General features: G+C 41.4%; 1 protein-coding gene and 1 long non-coding RNA gene across 3 annotated transcripts in view; one reads left to right on the top strand and one right to left on the bottom strand.

Annotated features, from left to right (window-relative positions):
* Positions 1–16,901, bottom strand: part of SPON1 (spondin 1) — a 353,087-nt gene that overhangs the window by 185,900 nt on the left and 150,286 nt on the right. For both annotated transcript variants that reach the window (XM_049890475.1, XM_049890474.1), the window contains exon 4: positions 4,918–4,991. In XM_049890475.1, the coding sequence (XP_049746432.1) occupies positions 4,918–4,991 (74 nt within the window). The remainder of the gene's footprint in view (positions 1–4,917; positions 4,992–16,901) is intronic.
* The window catches only part of LOC126079464 (uncharacterized), a 79,852-nt gene that overhangs the window by 585 nt on the left and 62,366 nt on the right, over positions 1–16,901 (top strand). The gene's annotated exons all lie outside the window — the stretch shown is intronic.

Raw genomic sequence — 16,901 nt, 5'->3', positions numbered from 1 at the left:
ATATATAGTCATGTCACTTCTTATCAAGCTTTCAGAGACTTCACTGGGAGTGACGGGGTTTGGAAATACGTCCTAAGTTCAGGTTTACTTCTGGGCATAGAAACAGTTGGAAAAACATAAGATGATTCCCTCTCCACCCCCATTTTGAGCTGTGAATAGTTGATAAGTGGGGAAAGAGAGATTACATGAATAAATTCAGTATTTTTGATTGTCAAGCCCATAACCCTAACTGTGCATTGTTGCTTCCAATCTGTTGGGCTTCCTGCAAGATGAAAACAATGACTATAGATGCAACTTGCTTCAATTACTTTTTCTTCTGTTCCTCAGTAGTATTAACATAAACGCTCTTTTTTTCTTTTTTGCAAGTTGGGCATTTACTCTAAAATATTATACAAAGTAGCGACAAAGAGCATAAAAATCTTTTTGAGTGTCAGGAAAAGTGCTTTACAAGTCTTCCCTTTGCTTTTCACTGGGTTCATTTGGTTTCAATATGCAAAATCAGTGATGGGCAGAATAAATCAATTTTGGATCCTAGGATGGAGACAAAAATATTGGACATTGTAATAATAACTACAATGTATTGAGTCTCATATATGGTCTCATTTAATCATAATAGTCCTAAGGAGGTAAGTACTTTGATTATTCCCATTTTACAGACCCATAAATTGAGGCAGATTAGGTAACTTGCCCAAGGTCACAGGGTTAGTGAGTGGTGTAGGCAGAACTGGGAGTCTAGGTCTTTTTGAATCAAGAGCCCATGTTCTCAATCTCTGCACTATATCACGTCCAGGAAAGGCTTTCTCTGGATAGGTCTGCATAAACCCTAAAGACAGAAAAACCTTTTTGTTATTGTTTCTGTTTTTGCTTTTTCAAATGAAGCGTCGTGCATTCAAAAAATATCTTTCTACCTGGCTCCAGTATTTCTAAACAGCCCCAAAGAAGAGGTGTGAAATCACCTAAAGTAGAAATCATCATCTAGCTACTTGGGAGAGGCTAGAGCATTGTTTACATTTAGGGTTACCCCTCTGCCTTATGTGCAAGAAGAAGCCCAGCTCTCCTTCCCATGTGAGCCATTTTGACAGCTAAGGAGACAAGGCCTGCTCCATATATTTTAGAAAGGGTAGCACAAATCAGTAACTTCTGAAGATTTAATTTTTTGCATCCCTATTAAGATCAATTACTTAAAAAAAAAAAAAACTAAATTAGTTTTGAAAAAGGGGTTCAGACCTAAGATATACTTGCTGTTGTTAAATGAGGCAGCACTAATCTCTCAAAGAACCAAGATTAGGCAAATTGGTAGCTTCACCTTATCAAGAGAGCTTTCAGATCAGAGCTTTGAACTGGTTTGTTCCAGTTCTCCTGCTGAAAATTTGCATTTTCACCCAGATATACTGAATCAGAATCTACATTTTAACAGATTCCCAGGTGATACTTATGTATGATAAATGTTGAGAACCACTGCTCTGTTAGTGGTTCTCGGAATTGGTCCCTAACTGGCAGCATCAGCATTGCCTGGCAACTGGCTAAAAATGCAAATTTTCAGCAGGGGTTCAAATTGGAAGGAACATACCTATTCGAAGCCCTGTTTCAGATACAGGTAGTAAACGTCAAGATATTTCCAAGGGTTCAAGGGAGTACACTTAAAATAAACCTTCTGAAATCCTAAAGGAAAATAAACTTCCATTAAAAAATAAATTTCTAAGTTTGAAAACAAAAACAGACATACTGAGGAAAAGTCTATTGGGAAACGAATGGGGTTTTCACAGGGTAGTGCTAACAAATGGTAACTTAGAAATGATAACTAACTTCTGGCCAAACTGCAGCAGAGCCTGTGGAATACGGGTGACCACAGGCCCTGGAGCGTCTCCTGAGGTGCCAGCCTTCCCCATCTCTACTCTTCATCCTTTTCTACTCCCTTCCTTTGTTCTCTGCCTCTCTCTCCTTTTCTTCCTTTTCTCATTATCCACTCTCAACTCACAGTTTTCTCTCTTCTCTGCTTTCCCCTTCATCATTCCCTTTTTGTCTTTCTCCTTGTTTGTGATCTGGTATTAATTATGTGCGTGTGTACGTCTATTTATTATTTGTTGCATTCTGAATGATATTTGATTTTTCTCTGCTGTTAATTCTGAACTGATGTTTTGTTTCTTAAAAACAAAAAACAATAGATTACCATTTTTTTTTTTTAAATCTTTGCAGCTCTTAATTTTTCCCCTGTGGATTAATGGGTTCAATTGGGAAAAAGTAATAAGTACAAGTTTCTCTCTCTCGTTCCTTGATAGACTTGATTTGACTTAACAAGGAAGAAAAGAATGTCAAGACTGTAATGAAAGAGTTAGAGATAATTAAGTGGGCATATGCATTTTTTTTTTTTTTTAACCGCTTTGCTCCATGTTTCGATCTGAAAGGAGTTCTTAATGTGATCTCTTTTGCTGATGGATCTCTTCATGGGTCTGCTGTCCCTGAGCTCATCCCTAACTGCACCTAATGAGCCCACAGCTCAGGTCCTGCTGGGCCTCTTTTTTGGCCACCAAGTTACCCTCAAAAGTGGTCTTTTGATACAGATGCACTCACAGTCCTTTTGCTAGGATCTCTGCCTTGGAAGTGACAGCTAATAGAGGTTTGCCGTGCCATTTTATCGACACTATCTATCTCTGCAGAATTTTAGCATATTCACAGCTTAGACAAAGGGTTCAAACAACATCAAGGTGGAGGCTTTGGGAAGTGCACTTTAGTTAATGATTGTTGTCAGTACACAGGAGTGCCAGTGAAGTGTTCCCTAAGAACCCTCCATTCCAGGAAATAAGGTCGTCCTCTGACAAACTAACAAACCCACACCAGAGAGTCTGTGAATAGCTGTCTGTGGGCACAGGCCAGGAGATGGCCTGGAAATGTGTGATCCAGAACACCTAAACCTCTAACCCATGGGACCCAGAGGCCACCTTATGGTGGCAGGGCAGGAGTGTGGCTGTGATTTTGGAATCAAGAGCCTCAGCAGTTGAGATGTTCCATTTGGAGAAAGGCTGAGTGAACTTACAAGCAATGGAATACAGGAAAGGAGAGTCACCAAAGTCATGTGTGGTGATGTCTCCCCAGAAGCTGTCCACACACTCCTCTCTGCCCCTGCGGCAGACTTGACCCTGATGCAGGCCATCCGACTCTCTCTGCTTTTTCTGTTCCCATGCTCACCAAGCAATCACTTAGGACCTAGTTTCTGCTCTAGCTCACCTATAGGGCTACCATACATTGATCTGCCAGTGATGCAAGCTACTAAGCTGGGAGGTAGTCCTTTTGATGGAGGAGTCCCTGGTGTTGCAAATGGTTAATACACTTGGCTGCTAACCAAAATGTTGGCAGTTCAAGTCCACCCAGAGGTACCTTGGAAGAAAGGCCTGCTGATCTACTTCCAAAAAATTAGCCATTGAAAACCCTGTGGAGCACAGTTCTACTCTGACACACATGGGGTTGCCATGAGTCTGGACTGACTTGACAGCAACTATATGTTTTCCTTTGATACAAAGGCAATGGCTAAAGGCACTGGCTCTGGAGACAGCTGGACTGTATTCAAACCCTGCCCTCTATCACTAGCTTTATCATGTTCACCAAGTGATTTAACCTTTTGTGTCTCAGGCTCCTCATCTGTAAAATAGGGATACTATAATAGTTTAGTTTCTACGACATAGGGTTGTGGAAATCCTGGTGGCATAGTAGTTAAGTGCTACTGCTGCTAACAAAAAGGTCAGCAGTTCGAATCCACCAGGTGCTCCTTGAAAACTCTATGGGGCAGCTCTACTCTGTCCTACACACTTGCTATGAGTCAGAATCGACTCGACACCAACAGGTTTGGTTTATATAGGGTCGTTGTACAGATTATATGCTTGATGCATGTGAAGTGCTTAAAATAGTACCTGGCTTATTACTATTATTTTCCCAGAAGACCTTTATCAACCTTTCTTTTCTTTAGTAGCTTATGATTTGCTAGTATTGGGGAGAATTATTTCTTCTCAAAACAGTAATTGCTCTAAATGCATATAAAAATTCTGCAAAAATGAATAGAAATGAGATAGTTAAGATGGATAATAATAGAATTTTTCTATTTTTATTTAGTTCTCTAATAACTTCTAAATACATTTAGATTGTTAAGGTCTTTATTTTTTACAGCAGATGAATAAATGAGCTTTCTGATATAGAAGGCAAGAGCTAGCACTTATAAATATAACATTTACTATGCGCCAGGGAGGAGGCGTACTATTTTACATATATTAAGTTATAAGGTCATGTGGCTAGGAAGGGTAGAGGCAAGATTCAAACCCAGGCCTGATCTAAACCAAGGACTCCATTCTAACCTCTAACCTTTCTGTGAGCTTTGTTAGAATGTCCTCAACCCCAGGAGTAGAGGATTGATGTGCTTGTAAATCCAAGACCCCATCCTCTACTGTGGCAAAATCACTAGGTCAAGGTCCCCGTTGGCATCCCCATCCCCTGCTGGTCTTCTCTGGAGAAAAATCCTCCCCCCTCCCCCTGCCCCATTACCTGGATGCCAAACAAATCCTGCTGCAATGAGTATTCCAGAGACCCATTACAGACTTTTTAAAGGTACACAATTGTGCATTCCTTAATTAAGTCCTGTGAATTATTCCAATGAACCTCTTCAGAATAATCACTGTTTCACAAAAATAAGAAGACGACACCAATATAAGGCACATTATCTGCTACCCGGGGAATCAAGCTAAGTAATTAGAGTTTAAGGCGGATCCAATTATCCAGAGCACACATCCAGATTAAAAATTGGAGCTACACGAGGAAGCAGAACCCAGAGGAACTCAGAAAGCCCAATTCACCTTAATTCCTGTGGCAAATGCTTAGACTAAATGAACTACCTTCTATTTATCGTCCCTTGCCCCACCAGCTCGTTCTTACCTTGTTCACAAAGTTTCTTGGTCAGAGAGCCCTCATCTTGAAAATAAATGATGCGTTTCTGTACGATGCTGGCTCTGTAGGAAAGAAGACACAGCATGGTGGTAAGAAGGCGGGGTTTGACCAGGTGAGTCAGGCCCGGGCCTTGCTTGGCCACCTTTCGGTCAGTCACTCTACTTCTGTGTACCTCAGTTTCTTCATTAAAAAACTGAAATAATAATAATAATACCTACGTCATGGGTTTGCTGTGAGGATTAAATAAGAAAATACATCAAGAGGTTAGCACATACCCAGAAACTACTCAAGAAACGCTAGTTGCTTTGTTGGTGGTGGTATTGATAATATAATTTAGGTAAGAAAGTAAACTAACAGCATTTTCAGTAACTTTCCTCAATGGTTCATTTTTACTCTACTTTTTATATCAAACTATTGAGGCCATTTATAGATCGACCAAATTCAAATCATAGAAGAGTGTCAAACCTCTTCCTGAAGGAAAAAAGGAATTTAAAAATATATTTTGATTTGTTCTGAAAATGTCATTCTACATCTTTCCCAAAAGTCTAGACGACACTGTCTCCTACATTCTGAACAAAGACAGCTTCAGCTGTTATATCTCTCTCTTGTCAAACACAGGATCTTAGAATTTGGAAAGAATATTTTGAGGCTGAAAAATGACTTACTTTTGGCCAGCACAGACTTACTCTTTAATCTGGGATTGCACAGACAGGCCGCTTCTCCTTTAAACCCCTCTGCTCTTTATTTTTGGCTGGTCTTGTAGAGGTTGAATCCTGAAACCCAGTGTTCCAGTAATTTGAAAGTCTATGACAATTAAAATTGAGACAGTGCCAATGGACCTTAGGCCATTTCTATTGATTTTCTTCAGCCACGCTTCTCAATCAGAATGTAATTTTCAGTTCCATTTGCCATACTTAGGAGATAAAGAGATCCCTTGACTATATTACAGAGTCCCTGGGTGGTGCAAATGGTTAACATGTTTGGCTGCTAACCAAAAGGTTGGAGGTTCGAGTTCACTCAAAGGCAGTTCAGAAGAAAACCCTGGTGATTTACTTCTGAAAGGTCACAATCGCTGAAAACCCTATGGAGCACAGTTCTACTCTGACACACATGAGGCCGCCATGAGTCAGAATATTCGACAGCAGCTGGGGCTGGTGGTGGTGGTGACTATATTATAGCTGACCACACAGACCAAGTGATGGAGTCACAAGATCTTCCCTGTGTCACCCGATCTCAGACCCAGGAATGGGCCCATGTGTGCATGAATCTGCTGAGGACAGAGGAATTTCTAGATGGTCTGGGCCTAGGCCAAGATGCCTTTCCAAAGAAACATCAACTCTACATCCAGTCTTGCACAAAAGAATAAAATTCAGTCTAGCTTACAGATGTCTTTTATAGTCTTTACTCACCCAAGGGATACTAGATGTTGAAATAAATGAACGAGATATGCTTCTTTTCTACACAAAGCTACTTTGATCATTTATCCATTCTGTTGACCATTAAGCAGGAAAGTTTCCTTGGGCCAAGAGAATAACATTGATCCCTGCCCCAAAGCCACATACCAAAACCTTTTGTTAGTCAGAGCATCCCACAATCTACAACAATGCCTTTCCCTTTTGCGATGTTGCCCACCAAGAGAAGTGCCTCAGGGACTCCTATGGAGGGCAATGAGTAGGCCTAGTGGGAGGCCCAACATTCCACCTCAACCAAAGGCTCTGGCCTCCATCCACATTTCAGCCAAAGCAGCCTTTCCCCCACTTGTTTGCCTGTTATATTTACTGATATATTTTTCGACACAGTTGTTGGGGGCCTGCTTAGTGGTCAGATGCTGTGGGAAGTGCTGGGGGAAACTGTAGGGAACAAGACAGATGGGGCCATTTCCCATTCTTAAAGTTTAGAGTATAGTGTGTGTGTATGGGGTGGGGGTGAGAGTACAAACTACTAAATCCAACGTAGGAAGTCCTGACAAATCTGGGAAAGGCTTCCCCAAGAAAGGATGTCTGAGCTTAGATTTGAAGAAGGGTCACTGAATTGACTCTACGGCAATGGGTTTGCTTTTTTTTTCGGTTTTGGAGGTACTAACTGGGGAGGGGGGCAGTGGTGGATAAGTGCTAGAATTCTCCTTCCATGCAGGAGACCCACTTCCCAGCCAATGTACCTCATGTGCAGCCATCACTCTTTTGTCAGCTTGTGTGTGGCTATGGTGCTGAAGAGGTTTCAGCGGAGCTTCCATACTAAGATGAGCTAGGAAGAAAGGCCTGGAGTGCACACACACACACACACACACACACACACACACACACACACACATACGACACACACACACTTATTTCAGTTGCCTAACTCATACCCAACTAAGATGTTATTCTCTTCAGGTTGCCTTCCCTGACTGGGTGTACTTTCTATGAGAGCCACAGTCTCTTGGATTTCTCCAACTGCAGCACTTATTAACTGGTATTGCAACTGCCTGTTTACTTTTGTCTCCTGTGCTAGATTATAAGTTTCTTGGGAGGATGGACTGTATTTTACTTATTTCTATAGGCATTAGAATCATTTCAATACTGGGATTCAAGGAGAAGGAACAGGGTTTGGGAAAAGAAGAGGAGTGGAGATTGAGCTGTCTATAGGACATGATGGTGATAAGTCCAGTGAGCAGTTAGAGATACCCACTGCTGTCAATTCTGACTCATAGCAACCCTATAGGACCCTACAGGACAGAGTGGAACCACCCCATAGAGTTTCCAAGGTTGTAATCTTTATGGAAGCAGACTGCTACATCTTTCTCCTGCAGAGTGGCTGGTGGGTTTGAACCACTCACCTTTTCATTAGCAGCTGAGCACTTAACCACTGTGCCATCACAGACCTGTAACTTAGGAGAGATGCAAGGAGATGGGAATATGGACTTGGGAGTCATTGGCACAGAGGTAACTTGATGGGGCCGTTCTACCCTGTCCTATAAGGTTGCTATGAGTCGGAACTGACTCAACGGCAACGGGTTTCGTGTTGGCGCATAGGTAAGGAGCCCTTTGGTGGCACAAATGGCTAAGCACTCAGCTACTAACTGAAGTGTTGGCAATTTGAATCCACCCAGAGGCCCCTCTGAAGAAAGACCTAGTGATCTACTTCCAAAAAATCACAGCCATTAAAAGCCCTATGGAGTGCAGTTCTACTCTGAAATCAGGGCTTCTCTGTTTCCTTCTGGTCTGAACCCCTGCTGAGAATTTGCATTTCTAACAAGTTCCCAGGAAGTTATACATAAGAATCACCCAGGAAACTTGTTGAAATGTAGATTCTGAATCAGTGTACCTGGGGTGGAAATGCAAATTCTCAGCAGGAAACTTGTTATAAATGCAAATTCTCAGCAGGGGTTGGAACTGGAAAGAACTGGGTTGGAAGCCCTGTCTGAAACACATGGGGTCATCATGAGTAGGAACTGATTCAACTGCAGCTGGTTTGGTTTTATTTTGGTTTGGTGCACAGGTAAGAGTTGTAGTATCTGGAGTGGTGGATGTCACCCAGGGCAACCGTGTAGCTTGAGAAGAGTTAAGCTGAGCCTGAAACTTTGGGGAAGACCAACATATCCCTACAGATGTGTTAGCAGAGACCAAGACTTTAGTAGGTTTGGTTGCAGAAGATGTTTCTTTTCATTCCGCATTTAGTCAATGCCTGCAAGGATTTCATATTCGGAGAAAACGCATTTCACTTGGAGGCTTCTCTCATCAAAAGTATAAAACTCAGCTGAGATTTGTAAATCATATGGTAGTTCAGAAAAATAATAGCCTTACAAGATGAGAAAGCTGTTAGTAAGAATTCTCTCAGCATTTCAAGATAACAAGTTTCTCCCATTTTGTGTTGCAATTTGGCAGCCCTGTTGCATAGCATTTATATACTGAATACTTCTTATCATGAGAGAGCGTGTTAAGGAAATCCAAATAAAATTTCTCGGTATGCTAGCTTCTCCAACTTTGGAACATCAAGGTTCTAAATAACTCACTAATCATTCCAAAAGTTTTCTTTTAAACGTAAAATGGAACTCTTCCAGGAATGCCATTTTGAATCTCTTGGATACATGTCCCTTTTAGGTCTGAAGAGTTTATTGCTAGTCTTTTTTCCTTGGGGAATTTGCCTGTTGAGGTGAAGCTAGAGTCTGCTAAAGGTTGTGGGTTTGCTGTCTAGACTGGGATCCTGCTCTTAACCAAAAAGGGACAGGGAGACCTCTGAAACGAAAGGACTTGGGAGATAACAGGACATGAAATTACTTAAAAATATGCATGGCTCTTCAGGGGCTGGGTCACTTGTATAGAGGTCATTCATGCAGGGTACTTAAGGCAGCACTTTGCACGTAGCAGGTACTTAGTACATGGTGGACATTATCGTCGGTGTTGTTAAGTCACCACCAGCCTCTAAGTGCCTGGCACATAATAAGCACTTAATAAATAGTAGCTGTTACTGTGATTGATCTCAGGCCTGTCTCCTTCGCTTGTGGAGGGAGCGAGGGTGCTATCTGGTCAGCTGCTTCAGGCAGAGATAATAAATGGCCAAAATGAAGCTTGTGTTTGTGGTCTTCAGACTATTTTTGTCAAACTTCCTTTCCAATTCCAGTAAATTCCCTATTACCAAGCATTTCTTGAAGTACTTTATGAAATGTCTGTACAATCTCAGGGATGTTTCCCATAGAGTTGATCCGGTTTATAATAAGTAACATTTAGTCTCTTCTGAAAGAAGACCTCTTTAGGAGGACCAAGGAATGAAGTATTGAAATCACATTGATGATAACATCACCAGGTGTTGAGGCTATCCCCATTTTTACTTCACAGGGGTACTGAATGATCACCTGACCATAGCCTTACATCAATCAGCTAATATTTAGAGTCTGTGTGCATTCCATGATCCAAACCCTCACCCATCTTTTATATGGCCTGTCTTAGTTTTAAGCCACAAACTGTGTGGCTTAAAACAACAAAAATTCATTGCCTCACAGATCTGAGGGCTAGAAGTCTGTAGAAGTCTGAATTCATGGTGTTGGGAGGGCCATTCTCTCTCTGAAGGCTCTAGGGGAAGATTCTGTCTTGTCTCTCCACAGTCTAGTAGCTTCAAGCATTCCTTGACTTGTGGCAACATGACTCCAATCTCTGCCTCAGTCTTCACATGGCTGTTTCTCCACTGTGTTGGTCTCTCTCCTCTTCTTATAAGGACACCGGTCATAGTGGATTAGGGCCCACCCTATTCCCAAATGGCCTTATCTTAACCAACAAATTATATCTGCAAAGGTGTTTTTTCCAGATAAGGTCACATTCACAGGTATTGAAGGGTAGGACTTGAATATGCCTTTTTAGGAAAATAAGACACAAATAAACCCATAACATGGAGTTAGGTGGATCTTAGGAAATGGGACAATGTCCAAGAGTTAACAGGCATCCTGGCAGCCCGTGATAACGTGCCCATGGGAGAAGAACAGTGCAAGTTTGTCCGTAGAACCCTATCTACAGGACATATAAAAAATGCATAGCTTCCCATGAGTAGGTCACAATCTATGCTTGGGATCAGAAACCTACAGATTTAAGGGCAAATCTGCTGCAAAAGACCTCTTTAAAATGTTAAAAAGCAAAGAGGTCATCTTGAGGACTAAGATGCATCTGACCCAAGCCATGGCATTTTCAATCACCTCATATGCATATGAAAGCTGGACAATGAATAAGGAAGACCAAAAAAGAATTGATGCCTTTGAATTACAGTTTTGTTGAAGAATATTGAACACACCAGGGACGTTTAGAAGAACAAACAAATCTGTCTTGGAAGAAGTACAGCCAGAATGCTCCTTAGAAGCAAGGATGGGAAGACTTTGTCTTATATACTTTGGACATGTTATCAGGAGGGACCAATCCCTGGAAAAGGACAACAAGGTTGGTAAAGTACAGGGTCAGTGAAAAAGAGGAAGACCCTTGACAAGATGGATTGACACAGTGGCTGGAACAATGAGGTCAAAGCTAGCAAGGATTGTGAGGATGGCACAGGACTGGGCAGTGTTTCATTCTGTTGTATATGGTGTTGCTATGAGTAAGAACTGATCTGATGGCACCTAACAACAACAACGGCAGCAGCAGCAGCAGTCTACCATCACTGCGAAGAAGCAATTCTTGCAGTTGTCACAAGCTTACTCATAAACAATTACTGAGCCCTTATTTTGTGCCAGGCACTTTGTTAGGAGCTGAAAATTCAAAGATGAATAAGAGATGGAGTCTGCCAGTAAGGAGCTCCTGGTCCAGTGTGGGAAAATGAGAAACAGAAAAAGATAACTGGAAATCAATGTTGAGCACAATAATGGAGGATTCATGGGGGCAGAGGAGCAGTGACTAACTCCACGCTGGCAAGGCTTCGTAGAGGAGGCAGCAATGGTGGTACTGAAGCCCTGAATTGGGAGAGGGCCAGTGGAAATAGAGACTCTATGAGACATGTTGCAGGAACACTTATCTGAACTTTGTAACTTACTGGATCTGGGGCAGGAAGAGAAGGCTGAGTACAAAATATTTTATTTATTCTTTGTTTATTTAACAAATAAGCACTGTTCTAAGTGCTTCACAAACACTAACTCATTTAGTCCTCACAATAACCCCATCAAGTCGGCGCTAATATTATCCCTATTTTACAGATGAGAAAACTGAGGCAGAGAATGTTAAGTAAACTGATCCCCTATATACAAATCTCAGTAACTAGAGAGAGAACTGGTGATAGCACTGATTGAAACAAAAGACAGAGGGAGCAAGAATGATTCTTTTTTTTTTAATTTTAGAAGTTTTTATTGGATAATTGAAGATTCACATGCAGTTTTAAGAAATAATACAGAGATGCCTTGTAAACTTTGCTCAGTTTCCTCCAATTGTAACATTTTGCAAAACCATATCATAACCACGATAGTGACATTGATATGATCTGCTAATCTTACTTAGCTTCTCCAGTTGTTGAATATTTATTTGTGTGTGCGCATGTATTTAGTTCTTTACAATGTTATCACCTCTCTAGGTTCTTACACTAAACAGTTTCGACACAATAAGAAAAGCTTATGGTAGCCTTTTATAACCACACCCACTGCCTTCTACCCACTGTCCAAACCCCCTTGTCCTAAAGTGGTAAAGGAAAAGAATAAACAAGTAAACAGACATATTAACAAATTGTGAGAAGTGTTATGTGGAAACAAAGAAGTTTGTTAGTGCTGGGTATACAGTACCTAATATAAAGCAAGCACTCAATAAAAATTCATAGAATGAATGAATTATAAATGCTAAAATATAATGGGGAGCTTCTAGTTCTGGAAAAGATAGAGTAGGCACACTTTCCCCTATTCTTCCCACTAAGTACAGCTAAAAAGTCTTGCTACGTATAAAAAATATATATATAAGAAAACCCTGAAAGGTGCAGAGAAGAAAGCAGACTGGCTGGGAACCTTGGAACCCAAGGAATGGCAGAGCACTAGGGTGGTGTCAGTGGAGGACTAGTGAGGATCCCGAACTTCCACCCTCATATGGCAGTAAGGAGGCACACCCTCCCCAACCAGGGGCCAACAGAAACCGAGTGGGAAACCTGGACTTCAACCCGCACCTGGCAGTAGTGAAGTAGTTCCCTCTTTCACTGGCACAGTGTCAAAAAAGGCCTGCTAAAACAGAAGACTTAAGTAAGATCCAGAGTCTCATAATACCCAAATGTCCAGGATAAAATAGAACACTCCTCTTACCAAGAACCCTGCAAATCTCAATATGAATGAGGAAAAACAATCAACAGATGCCAACACTGAGATGATGCAGATGTTGGAATTACCTGACAAGAATTTTAAAACAGTCATCACAAGTAAGTTTCAATAGCAATTACAGACTAGCTTGAAAGAAATGAAAATATCAAAAATCTCAGCAAAAAAAGGACAAGTATTGTATAAGGCCACTATTATAAGAACTTGAGAAATAGTTTAAACAGAGAAGAGAATATTCTTTTAATGGTTACGAGAAGGGGGAGGGAGGGAGGGAGGGAGGGAGGGAGAAGAATTTTCACTTATTAGTAGAATAAGAACTATTTTAGGTGAAGGGAAAGACAACACACAATACAGGCAAGGTCAGCACAACTGGACTAAACCAAAAGCAAAGAAGTTTCCTGAATAAACTGAATGCTTCGAAGGCCAGTGTAGCAGGGGTGGGGTTTGGGGACCATGGTTTCAGGGGACATCTAAGTCACCTGGCATAATATAATCTATTAAGAAAACATTCTGCATCCCACTTTGGAGAGTGGCGTCTGGGGTCTTAAACGCTAGCAAGCAGCCATCTAAGATGCATCAATTTGTCTCAACCTACCTGGAGCAAAGGAGAATGAAGAACACCAAAGATACAAGGTAATTATGAGCCCAAGAGACAGAAAGGGCCACGTAAATCAGAGTCTACATCAGCCTGAGACCAGAGGAACTAGATGGTGCATGGCTATAACCAATGACTCCCCTGACAGGGAACACAACAAAGAACCCCTGAGGGAGCAGAAGAGCAGTGGGATGCAGACCCAAATTCTCGTAAAAAGACCAGACTTAATGGTCTGAATGAGACTAGAATGACCCTGGAGGTCATGGTCCCCAGACCTTCTGTTAGCGCAAGACAGGAACCATTCCTAAAGCCAACTCTTCAGACAGGGATTGGACTAGACTATGGGGTAGAAAATGATACGGGTGAAGGATGAGCTTCTTGGATCAAGTAGACACGTAAGACTATGTTGGCATCTCCTGTCTGAAGGGGAGATGAGAGGGTAGAGAGGGTCAGAATCTGGCCAAATGGACATGAAAAGAAATAGAGGAGGGAAGGAGTATGCTGTCTCACTAGGGTGAGAGGAATTAGGAGTATATAGCAAGGTGTTTATAAATTTTTCTATGAGAGTCTGACTTGATTTGTAAACTTTCACTTAAAGTACAATAAAAGTTAAAAAAAAACTCAGCAAAGACATATAAGATACAGAAAAAGGAGGGAGTGAGGATTTTAGAACTAAAAAATACAATTATTATTTTTTTTAATGGATGGACTCAACTGTAGAATGGAAAGGACAAAGGAAAGAATCAATGAATTTAAAGATGGAACAATAGAAATGATTCAATCTGAATAACAGTGAGAAAGTTGACTTAAAAATGAATAGTTCCTCAGGGACCTGTGGGACTATAACAAAAGATCTAACATTTGTGTCATCAGTGTCAGAAGGAAAGAAAGAGAATGGAGCTGAAAGAGTACTTGAAGAAATAATGGCTATTGTCTACACTAAATAGACAATAGACAAGTGGTAACTTTGGTGAGGGATTAGACAGTACACAATACTGGGGAAGCCAGTACAGCTTGTACAAGGCAAGGTCATGGAAGCTTCATAGACACAGCCAAACTCCCTGAGGGACCAAATCACTGGGCTGAGAGCTGGAGACCATAGTCTCGGGGAACATCTAGCTCAATTGGCATAATATAGTTTATAAAGAAAATGTTCTATATCCTACTGTGGTGAGTAGCGTCTGCGGTCTTAAAAGCTTGTAAGTAGCCATATAAGATGCTCCAATAGTCTCACCCCATTTGGAGCAAGGGAGAATGAAGGAAACCAAAGACACAAGGGAAAGAGTAGTCCAAAGGACTAATGGACCACAACCACCACAGCCTCCACCAGAATGAGTCCACCACAATTAGATGGTGCCTGCCTACCACCACTGACTGCTCTGACAGGGATCACAATAGAGTGTCCCAGACAGAGCTGGAGAAAAATGTAGAACAAAATTCTAACTCACAAAAAAAGACCAGACTTACCAATCTGATAGAGACCGGATAAATCTTGAGAGTATGGCCCCAGACACCCTTTTAACTCAGTACTGAAGTCACTCCTGAGGCTCACCCTTCAGCCAAAAATTAAACAGTCCCACGAAACAAAATGAGACTAAATGGGCACACCAGCCCAGGGGCAAGGACAAGAAGGCAGGAGGGGACTGGAAAGCTGGTAATGGGGAACCCAAAGTCGAAAAGGGGACAGTGTTGACATATCATGGGTTTGCCAGCCAATGGCACAAAACAGTGCGTATTGTTTAATGAGAAACATGTTTGCTCTGTAAACCTTAATCTAAAGCACAATAAAAAAATTTTTTTAAAAATGGCTAAAAATTTCCCAAGTTTGCAAAAGACATAAACCTACAGATTGAAGAAGTTGAGCGAACTCTAAACAAGGTAAATGCAAAGAATACACAAGACATATCATAATTAAACTTCTGAAAACTCAAGACAAAGCAAAACATCTTGAAAGCAACCAGAGAAATATAATACCTTACCTAGAGGAGAAAACAAAAGTTTCTGGGTGATGCAAACAGTTTTCAATCAGCTACTAACCTAAAGGTTGGCAATATGAACCCACCCGGTGCCACCACGAAAGAAAGACCTGGTGATCTGTGTCCATAAAAATTACAGCCAAGAAAATTCTATAGAGCAGTTGTACTCTGTAATGCATAGGATCACCATGAGTCAGAATCGGCTTGATGCCAATGGGTTTGGTTTGGTTTAATAGGGGAAAACAATTAGAATGACAGCAGAAACCCTTAGTTCATTTCCTGTTGTTATTACAGGAAGAATACATGTATCTACCCATCAGTACATCTGATTAGCTTGAGACAACCAACGTGACCACCTTGGTCAATTCTAGTGTAGTCCTCTTGTAGCTAAATAATGATCTTCATTTTGCCTTTTAAAATGTTAAATATCATCCATGGACCTCTATTAGCACCCTCTGAAAGGCCCAGGGAGATCTTAGGGACCACTTTGGGTCCAAAAGAGCTGTCTAAGCTAAAGCTATATCATAGCTGTGCAAAGTTCTTCTACCTCATTTGTTCATTTAATTATTCATTCGACAAATACATTTTGAATACACTCTTTCTCCAGCTGCCGTCAAGCCGCTTCTGACTCTTTGTGACTCCAAGTGTGTCAGAGTACAATTTTCAGTGACTGATTTTTCGGAAGTAGATTGCCAAGCTTTTCTTCCAAACACTATGCTAGCCCTGGGAATGTAGCGGTAAAAAAACCAACAAAAAAAAAAAACAACACAATCCTTGTACTTTTGGAATGTATGGTCCCCAGGATGGAAACTCTGGTGGTGTAGTGGTTAAGTGCTACAGCTGCTGACCAAAAGGCCGGCAGTTCAAATCCGCCAGGCGCTCCTTGGAAACTCTATGGGGCAGTTCTATTCTGTCCTATAGGGTCACTATGAGTTGGAATCGACTCGACAGCACTGGGTTTGGTTTTTGGTTTGGTCCCCAGGACAGGAGAGAGACATTGAACGAATAAACATACTGAATAAAAGACAAATACATTGAGAGAAAAATAATGGGAGAATCTAACTAGATTAAGAGTTCTAGGGGGCCTCTCTAATGGTGATCGGAGAGATGAGTTGAAGTTATCACACGAAGAGTGGGGAAGGCTCTTCTTGGCAGGTAAAAGAGTACATGCAAAGGCCTTGAGGCAAGTAATGGCCCACAATAAGGCCACTGAGGCTTGATCTGGTAACAAAATGGTACAGGAGGGTTAGATGAGGTCCAGATCATACCATTCTAAAAAAAAAAAAAAAACAAAACTGTGCCTTTGACAATCTGCGTGGTATCCTTTAGGGGCCATATCCTACACAGACACCTACCCAAATAACTCTCACAATAAGCAGTATGTTAGAATTATCTCAAGTGCTGGCGTGACTTGGAGGTAGGGAAGGTCTGGCTGGGATGAGGTAAAGGTAGAGGTGGAGTTGGGGGTATTGTCAGTAGAAATGAAGTTGGTCAAGGATAACTTCTTTGGGAAGATAGCATTGAAGCTGGGCTTGGAATTCCAGAGGCTAAGTCTGTTAACAGTGATGGGTTCTTTGCAACAGTCAGAAAGAGCTTACACTAAAGGTCTGCCATCCATGGTCCTGGGAACCAATGCTATCTGCTCTGAGTGGGCATCTCA

Source organism: Elephas maximus, chromosome 7 (genome assembly GCF_024166365.1).
Source record: "Elephas maximus indicus isolate mEleMax1 chromosome 7, mEleMax1 primary haplotype, whole genome shotgun sequence".
NCBI classification, from domain to species: Eukaryota; Metazoa; Chordata; class Mammalia; order Proboscidea; family Elephantidae; genus Elephas; species Elephas maximus.
Note: the sequence above shows the minus strand (reverse complement) of the source record. Positions and strands in the feature narration are given on the sequence as shown.